This window comes from Chaetura pelagica, unplaced genomic scaffold, assembly GCF_000747805.2.
Source record: "Chaetura pelagica isolate M959 unplaced genomic scaffold, ChaPel_1.0 scaffold109, whole genome shotgun sequence".
Classification (NCBI taxonomy): domain Eukaryota; kingdom Metazoa; phylum Chordata; class Aves; order Apodiformes; family Apodidae; genus Chaetura; species Chaetura pelagica.
In genome coordinates this window covers 7029487-7039480 of record NW_009970725.1, presented here as the reverse complement: position 1 = coordinate 7039480, position 9994 = coordinate 7029487, and the positions used below count along the sequence as shown (strand labels likewise).

Genomic DNA, 9994 nt, shown 5'->3' with positions numbered 1-9994 from the left:
AATCATGCTACTCTGAGTGCTTTTTTCTTAAACCATTAAAAGAACATTAGGTAAGCTAATGCAACAGCTGGTTGCACTACCCCTTCCACAGCACAATCCATAATGGTAAAAGCAGCTTTTTCAGCCATTTTAGTGCAATTTATGCTGTTTACAGGTCTTTTTTTTTTTTTTTTTTGTGCATTCACCTATAATTTAATGTCAATCGATGCCACTCTAGCTTATAAAATCCCCACTAAGTCAAGACAACTCCACTTAGCAGTAACTGTTTCCTTTCAGGGCTATCATCAAAGTAGTTGTTTTGAATCTCAAAATGATAAATATCTAATAGAATATCTAGAATATCTAATAGAAGCCTGAAGCTATTCTGGTGTTATACAATTGGTGATGTATAATTGAACATTAAGTAATCCAAGTAATAGAAGTCATAGGTCAGCTGTCTCTCCTCCTTAGACAATTCCTTTAAGTATTGTCTCACTACTTCTGTACTTGTTCTCTCATCAGAGGAATGTCTGTCTTTGAATTTAGGAAACTTCAGATCAGGTGGAGCACCTACCAGCTGCAAAAAGTAATTGGCATCTTCTTCCAAGGTTTCAAACTTTCCTATAAAATCATAGTTGATGAGACAGGGATAGCAGAGCTTACTGACTTGCTCCCAATGAATGTCCATTCCTACTGGGCGATGGGAATCTAACAGATATTGGATAAACTCCCTGAACTTAACTCCCGATCCTGTTTTCAGTGCTTCTTCGTTTGCATTATGTCTATACTTCTTAATTATTGCCTTCCCAAATACCGGATGGTAATAGCTGTTTGGATGTTCAAACTTATCCCTGAAGGCAGACACCAGTCTTTCCATAGGATCACGTACAAATATAGTCTTGGTGTATGTGTTCAGACGTGTGTATATCCCTTTTAGGTCATAACTGTCCAGTTTCCTTAGATGCTTCCCGTAGTGCACATCATCGTGGGAAATGTTGTGTGTCGAAGCGGCGAGTCCATTGAGCACCATCAGGACCCTTTTCCAGTTGGAGCAGCCCGCCTTCGGCACTTCGCAGTACAGGACCTTGTGCCTGTCTTCCACGTAAATTCTTGACACCAGGTGTGCCAGGTGGGTTGGCAGCTTCTTTCTGTTGTTGTATTTCTCACAGAAGTCATGCAGGAAGGTCCTGCGCTTTTCTTGGGTGATATCCACTTCCTCCCACTGGCCACCCTTGACTAACGACTTGTTTAAAGGGTGCAGTGCAGGGGGCAAATACACCCCTCTGAACCGGCCGAGGGGTGACTCGCTCATCTTCTGCTGGTCAGACAGTTGGCTCACCAAGGACGCAGCCACCACACCAAAAGGGTCAGCCTTGCCCCACCAGTGCCTGCTGCCCAAGACGGCCATCTCGTGCTTACTGAGGCCAGAAGGAGCGCTACTGCTCCACGCTGCTCTCCTCTCTGTCCCTGGAGGTGGGACCGTGAAATCCTGCAAACACAGAAAGGAGCAGAGTTTACAAGGTCATGGGAGTCCAGCCCAGCCCATTCACATTGCAACAGCAGCAAGTACAGTGCTGTGTGTTTGCAACCAGGCCATGTTCAGTATCATAGAATCACAGAAGCACAGAATTGTTAGATTTGGAAGGGACCTCTAGAGATCATCTATTCCAACTCTCCCACTGAAGTAGGGTAACCTAGAGCACTTTACACAGGACTGGATCCAGGCAAGTTTTGAATATCTCCAGAGATGGCGACTTCACAACCCCCCTGGGCAGCCTGTTCCAGTGCTCCAGTACTACCAAGTTTCTTTCAAACCACTGGATCAATACATCTAATTTAGCAACAAGCCAGGTTAAGTACTGCAAAACATGCTTATGATGCTCACCTGTTGGTGGTCATTAGGTCTTCCTGCAAAAAAAAATAGTTTAAGCCACACCTCTTAAAAACTTTTTAAGAGGTTTACACAGGGAGCCTGACAGTCCTGGTCCGGGTGGCCAGGTGCTTTACTGAACGTGTTTTAACCCCCACAACAGCACTGGTTGAGTTGCACAGACACCAAGAGCTCTCTGGAGCTCACTGCCACAGCCATACTAACAGCTGTCGCATCTGCTTCCACCACAGTGACTTGGAGCAGGCCTTGTCCTGCAGTGGCTGCAAGGTCAGTGCTGGTGGTAGGGGACCAGCCTAGGGCTTCTAAATACCTGACATTGGTGGGTTTGAGTGGGGTGTATTGACAGACAAAATCTACTTCCAAAAGGTCCTATTCCTGTCACCTCACTGACAGCTCATGGAAGTGGGATGCATTGGACTGCATGCACACACAGGTGTTTGCAGCACAGATGCCTGTACCTGACCTCGCTGCTTTCACTGCTGATAAGGCAAAACAAGTGCCTTTAGAGCCTATTCCATCTGACTTACTTAAACATCAACATCAGTGATATGAAGTAACTAAACATCAACTAGTGACCCTTCAAAGAATGTGAAAAGATGAGACTTTCCTCCCAGACCTCTCTTTCAATGTCCCCAGCCACTGTGCAATCCACAAGCTGCCAAAAGGGGCAAAGCTTGGATCTTGTGTTTTGCCACCAAATTCTTCAGGGTCTTGTATCATGCAAGTTGACTGAAGAGCCTCCTGCAGTTGGAGTACTTCTGCTCACTCACTCCTGAGTAGATTCTCACATGTCTACTAAGGCTTGTAGATTTTTTCTCCTCTCAGTAAGCAAGCCTGCTGCATTGACACATCTGTACAGCTGTCTGTTTTCATTACACTCCTGGAAAGGGGGGATGCTGGCCAACAGGTTTTTAAACACCCTGTTGCAAATACCAGATAGCCAAATGGTTAGTTGGACACAAATGCACAGACTGCCTGACTGCTTTCATAAGTCTAACTTTTTTGGAAATGTACATAAAAAGACTCTTCTACCATAAAATGATTAAACATTTACTGGAAGGTTGATTTGTGGACTGGTAGACTGTAAGTGTGGATATGGGGGGATGGGAAAGTCCATAGGACAACTCAAACAAAGCCATTAAAAATTCAGAGGAATAACATAAGAAGTGATAATACATGGAACACAATTTGAACTCCATTTTGAAATAAGGCCAATGGAAAAACAAGCAGCTTCAATATAAGCTTGCTTATATTGTAGTGTAATAATTTCAAATGGCAGAAACAAAACCGGAGGACCAGGCTATTATGTATTGCTGCAAACTACTACCAGTAAGGGCTCTGTTTTCTCTGAAGTGAGTAAAACAATTTTTGTGTTGGTGAAAGCAATAAAAGAACAGAGCCATGCAGGACTTGTACATCTGTAAGAGAGGGCATGTTGGTATTTTTAGAGATGCAAAAGGATACTTAATTCTTTCAGTTTGACATGGTCAGTTTTTCTAACATAATAATACTTTTTTTGTTGTTGTCTAATATTTTATTCTTTTGAACAAATGAAACACATGTGCCTAGAGATTTATGCCTTCTGCCCTAGGACGGAAAAAATTCAAGAGCATAGTGAGTGTGTAATAACAGAAGGTAGTACTAGTAGTAAAACAGGAGACAACTATGAGCCTAATGGGAATTTCAGCATTGCAGTGAATGGCAACTTACAAGTGCTACTGCAGAACCACAGACGTACAATAAATTAAATGTTTTGACCCTAAAAAGAAATCCTGGATCTTGTGAAAATAAAAAATACAGTGTACACAGAAATCAACCACATAATACTAGGCTCAACAGATGGAGGAATAAAACTATACTACAGTGCTAAAGTAACCAAAGATTGTAAACTTGTCGGTGTGGCTCTGAGGAGTTTTACAATTTTGAAGACCGTCTCCAGTGACACGTGACTATACTGGTGTTCCCCAATGCAGAGAAAATTCAAGAGAGGGCAACAGTACCTCATGACTTCCTATAGTATGTAATCTGAATTTAGCAGTCTATTTCAGGAGATATTTCAGTGCCAAGACACTAAAGCCATCTGAATTTCAAAATAAAGACAACTAAAGTTGGACCAAACACTGTTTAAATCTTCCTAAGCCATCTGAATATTGGGATCAAGTGCACCCTAATTAAGTTTGCTGATGATGTCAATCTGAGTGGACACTTTGGAAGGGGGACCAACCCTGACAGAAGGCTTGGATAGGCTGGAATTGGCTAACAAGAACATTATGAAGTTCAGCAAGGACAACTGTAAGGTCTTTCACCTGGGAAAACATCATCCAGCAATGCAGCACAGATTGGGATCCACCTGGATGGAGAGCTGCTCTGCAGAAAGGGGCCAAGAGGCCCTGGTGAACAACAAGGTCAATATGAGTGAACAGAGCACTGGAACAGGCTGCCCAGAAAGGTTGTGGAGTCTCCTTCACTGGAGACATTCAAAACCCACCTGGACACGTTCCTGTGTGATGTGCTCTGGGTGACCCTGCTCTGGCAGGGGGGTTGGACTAGATGATCCTTCGAGGTCCCTTCCGACCCCTAAGATTCTGTGATTCTGTGATTCTGTGATTCTGTAAACAGTGTGCTGCTGTGGCGAAGACAGCCAATAGGATGCTGGGCTGCATCAACAAGGGCATCACCAGCAGAGATAAAGAAGTCATTCTCCCACTCTACTCAGCACTTGCCAGGCATCACCTGGAATACTATGTTCAATTTTGGTTTCCACTATACAAAAAAGATGTGGACAGGTTAGAGAGGGTCCAAAGAAGGGCCACAAAGATGATCAAAGCACTGGGCAGCCTGCTATATGAAGGAAGGCTGAGAAAACTGGGTTTGTTCAGTCTTGAAAAAAGAAAAAGGGGAGACCTTATCGCTATGTTCCAGTGTTTAAAGGGTGGCTACAAAGATGATGGAGACTCCCTTTTTACAAGAAGTCACATGGAAAATATGAGGAGTAATGGATACAAGTTACTCCTGGGGAGATTCCAGTTGGATACGAGAGGAAAAAAAAATCACAATGAGATCAGTCAGCTATTAGCATAATCTCCCCAGGGAAGCAATGGATTCTCCATTATTGGACTCTTTTAATATTCAGCTGGGCAGGGTGCTGGGCTATCTTGTCTAGACTGTGCTTTTGCCAAGAAAGGTTGGACCAGATGATCCTTGAGGTTTCTTTCAACTTGGTATTGTTTGATTCTATGAACCTATGAGAATGCATCAGCACTTCAGAGGAAAGTTCAGCCTTCTGAATTCAGCCTGCCATCCTGAACTAGTGGAAGGTGCCTCAGTTCCACCAGGCCAGAAGGGAAAAGGACAGACTGAAAGTTGTGTGGTCTTGTTTTGCTCCATTTCAGTCAGCCCAGGGAACCAGGACCAAGCTCAGGGGACAACCCAAGGAGATAACAGAGGTGGACTGCATTTCAGTCTCAGAAACTGTGCATGCAGCTGTAGGAGGAACCACTAAGGAAGGATTTTTCATGGGATTAAAGACTTCAGAGAAAGATGGGCAGAACTATTCCTAGAAATCTCAGGTAACACTGTAAAGGAACAAAATGTGCATAGTAGAAGTCACTTGAAAGAGGCTCCCTCCAAGCAAGATGAGGCAGAAAAAGAAAGAATCTACCAAGAAAAAAGCCCCAAACAGAAGTGGGGGGGGGGGGGGAAAAAAGAAAAAAAAAAAAAGAGACTTAGGGAAAAAACAATAACATGGGAAGTCCTAAGGACCAAAAAATTATCTAAATATGTTAACTATTATTAGCTGCTTCCCCTCTCCACTTCCCCTTCTTATTTAGACACATACCACATAGTGAATTTAACAGTATGGGTTAATAAATGCTATTATAAGCTCCAGAAGTGATGGTGTGCTTGCAGCAAGCAAGTGCTCGAGTTTTCCAACTAAAAATATTGTTCTAGTTTGGTTTGGATTGGTGGGGTTTTTTTGGGTATCGGGGGAAGGGCCCCAGGGGTGGCTCAGGTAAGAAGCTGAGAAGCTCCCCCTGCTCCAAAGCCCAGCCAAGGAGCCATTAGAGAGACAATAGATGTGCCTCAGCAATTAACATATGAAAGAACTGAGATAACATCTGAGCAGACAAGTATTTAAAGGAGAAGAGCTGTGCTGGAGGAGAAGAGCTGTGGTGGAGAAGAACTGTGCTCGTAGTTGGTGAGGAAGAAGGGGAAGAAGGTACTAGTAAAGGGGAGATGAATAAAAGGAGGAATCAAGCTTTACTTCTGATGAGAAATTCTTAACTAGAAAGTTTTTTTTGAGGAAACTGATGGCAATTGTGTCACATTTTTTAAGTGAAACTACCTGAGTGCCTGGGATGCTTAGCTGCCACCACTCTAAACTGCATGAGAGAGCTGAAAGCCACACATTATGAAAGACTTTTAAAATGTTATGTTACTAGGCTTACACAAAGTGAGGTGCCCTCTTTGGCTTCCTCTTGGTGCCAGTAACCTTTCAATGCCCATTTTATGACACTTTAAAGATCTGAACATCTCCATGTTATATTATTTTTTTTTTTTTCCCAGTTGTCCTGGTTTGAGCCGGGATGAAGCCAATTTCCTTTTACTGATTTTTTTTTCCCCCTTCAGTAAGCTTTCTTTTAACTAGTAGCAGAGTGTTCCAACTAAGACTGATAACAGTGGAATGTTTTTCTAACTGCTGGGTCTTCAAGGCCACACGTTCACTCTGCCGGCTCAGACACTATGGGGAGATCTGTGACCCCCCCGCCCCGTAGGAGGCTGAGTTAGACAGACAGCAAAACTGGCCAGAGATATTCCATTCCATATATCTACGTAAGTTCAGAGGAAGGTCAGAGATCACAGAAGACAACTTCCTTCCTGCTTCTTCTTCCCTTCTCTTCCGTCCATGGCTGGCGTCCAGGGAGGACTCCATCCATCCATCACCATCGACCCCCAGGCTGGAGCTCGCCTGACCCTCATCACTCTGTGCTCTCTCCAGCAACTCCGGGATTTTTCAGGACTGTCCCAGCTCAGGAGATGCTGTGGGAGTTGCTGGGGGTGGGGGGAGGTGAGAGGCTTTTGCACATAGCTGAACACATGTATATATATAATTGTATATGTTTTCTTATATCATTACTGTTTAATTAAAGCTGTGTAGTTTAGTTTTCAATCCAACAAAGTCTCTCTCTTTTTCTCTCTCTCCTTCCCTGTCTGGGTGCATTGTTGTTGAACCTGAGTCAAACGGCGACAACAGTGGAACGGAAAAAGAAGAAGTTTGCAAAAGCAAGAAACATTTTTACAAAAACAACTTGTCCATTATATCTGTGTTCCTAACAGTTCACTCCACAAGCTGCTGAGCTGCATTATTTTGGAAAACGCCTGAACATACACCAACAACATGCAGCATGCAGGTAATTCCACATCAGTCACTAACTCTGGACCCACATGTTCCCATGCAAATAGTCCTTAGCAAGCTCTTCTGAGCCAAGTGTCCAAACGCAGGGGTGGACACTCGTGGCTTTTCAAAGAGCTGGTAAGTTTGGGAACCAGCTGCCTGGCATGGGTAATGAACTCCCCAGTTGCCTTGGATAAATGGAAGGTTGTCCTTGAGACAATTAAGCTCCAGTGAAGTGCTGCACCCTTGACAGTCACTAAGCAGTCAGTGCCTTGTTCTCTGGTTGTATTTACAGATTTGAAAGGAAGTTAAGAAATGGAAACAAGCCCAATTTAGAAGAGTTTGCACATTGCCTCTGTCTCTCTTTAGCTAGGCAAGAACTGAACACAGATTTAAAAGTTAGTTTAACTATAAGGGAAAAAGGAATTTAACAGAGTGTTAGTGTGGTGTTTGGCTACTGGCAGGCAACTCAGCGAAGCTGCTGAAACAAAAGGCATTTTTTAGTCATTAATTGGTTAATGGATTATTTCTTTTTTTGACATTTTTACTGCATAAGATTCCCTGCCCCTCCCCATCCATAAAAGGATTTCTCCTCACCCTAAAAATAACTAGCCAATACCTTCTTTTGCACACATTGAAGCTGTCCTTTCCTCGAATACCTTCACAAGCCACTGGGGTAGAAGAGATTGACTAATGCCAAGAATGGTTAAGACTCATCCAATTACGCTTTGTGGTGGTTTTACAATACACAGGTGGGATTTCATCTAGACAGCTTGCAATTAGAGCAACCTGCCATGCAAAGAAATAATGATGTATCAGAAAGGCTGATATTCCAGGGCTGATTTACAAAGATTTAGTGGCCTGCAGTGCAGACAGTGCTGTATTTCCTAAATGTTTTAGTGCTGGATCTTTTTTTTACTGGCAAGAATAATAAAATTAAGTGAGCCCAACAGAAAATGTAGGACAAGGAATAGTGGAGGAATGAAATATTCTGTTTTAATGTGCTTTTCTGTGCTGTAAAATAACTACTTTGTCAGTATTAGTATTCTATCTAGCTTATATGTCTTCTGTCCTAAAATACGCTTCCTGAAATAGTCCTCTAAGATGCCTCTTAGGAGCAACTGTATGAAACACCTGGGAGCCTACTGTGCTCTACTTTTTACTGTGGCTTTGACTTTTGCTTGACTTTGACTGTTTACTTGACTTTTGAAGTTTTGAGTGCCCTCAGGACCCTCTCAGCATCATTATACTAAACAGCTAAAATGGGTGCTCTGCAGACACATATACATTCAAAGATGATAAAAACTTCATTCCTTAAGACAAGAACACGTTGACTTTTTGTGTGTGTGTGTGTTTTCTGACCAGCCCAGGCAAGGGTTCTGCAGTACATACATACTCAAAGAAACTTACCCATGAGAAGAAGCAAACTCCTGTCAATAATTAAATGTCGGGAGTTTGAAATAGATGCTTGGAATATATTATATCTTTGCTTACATCCCAGTTCTTTCATTTAGATGTTTGGCAGCACCAAAGTTCAGCATGACCTGGAAGCACCAGATACTTCATTTCACGGCATAAATGTATTTCTTCATGTTCCTTCTTTCGTGAGGATTATAATATAATGACTATATAATTTCAAGACTGTACTTGTTTACCTATGATCTCTCTGTGTAAAACAGACACAGGCTCTTCTGAGTAATGATTCATTTTCTGATTCATTCTCCAAGTCTGTATTGATCAGAAGCCACATGGAGATCAGTTTCTTAATTTAGGTATTCAGATGAAGGCAGCTTGAATATGGGAGAGCTATAAAACATTCTCTTACTTGGATTATAGGTACGTATGAGCCCTTCAGAAGCACACAATGGAGAAACTACCCAGGCTGGCCACAGGTGACATGAAACATTTGCTGCTGAGGTGCTTCATTTTCTGCTCACTAGAGATAAACCACTTGATTCGTCACTTGTGCTTGAAATAGCTACTCCAGAGACAGGCACCACCAACCCCTCATTTCCCAGTAGACTAATGAATTTTTCACCCATCTAATTTCTTCAGGGCAAATCACCACTGCTACATTCTTCACAAGCCAGAGTTGACATATGTATTCCTTGCAAACCCTGCAAGTGTAGCAGAGGTACTTTTGTCAGAGATACCTTGTGGCCTATATGAAATTCCAAGGTAGAAAAAGAAGAATGAAACAACTGTGCTTTGAACTTTCATAGTTTCTTCTCCCCTTGAAGTTCTCAACACCCCCCAGCCCCCATCCCACAAAATAGCTACAAACTTATATTTCCTCTGGATTAAGATCTAGGAGTATTTTGTACGTGGGGCCATCAGTCCTGACTATAACAGACACCACATTTTCTAATGAGATATATAAAAAACTAAAACACATGTGCTTGTACCAAGCATCTCTAAGATTGGGAAGTAAAAAAGGACATGAGTATACGAGGTGCTCAGAGCTTCCTAAAGAGACCAAGAGGCAAACTTTATAGTTTGTAGCAGAAATACAATTTGGTTCAAGGGAGGTACATTGAGTTACACACAAATGAGAATAACTGATCATAGTAAGAAAAAAATAAATAAATACTGCAGGTAAATGACAGATACCAGTCATTTAAAATACTGCTTTTCCAAACACAGCTTTGTGAATCAGTGACTACTGTCCCTTGAATCTGTTAGCAGAAAGTTCAGCATCTCACTGCATGTTGACTTGGCGTTATGGCAAG

General features: G+C 42.4%; 1 protein-coding gene across 1 annotated transcript in view; it reads right to left on the bottom strand.

Annotated features, from left to right (window-relative positions):
- Nucleotides 1-370: 370 nt before the first annotated feature.
- Nucleotides 371-9994, bottom strand: part of CHST9 (carbohydrate (N-acetylgalactosamine 4-0) sulfotransferase 9) — an 87980-nt gene continuing 78356 nt past the window's right edge. The window contains exon 3 of the mRNA XM_010006831.1: nucleotides 371-1468. Coding sequence (XP_010005133.1) covers nucleotides 371-1468 — 1098 coding nt within the window. The remainder of the gene's footprint in view (nucleotides 1469-9994) is intronic.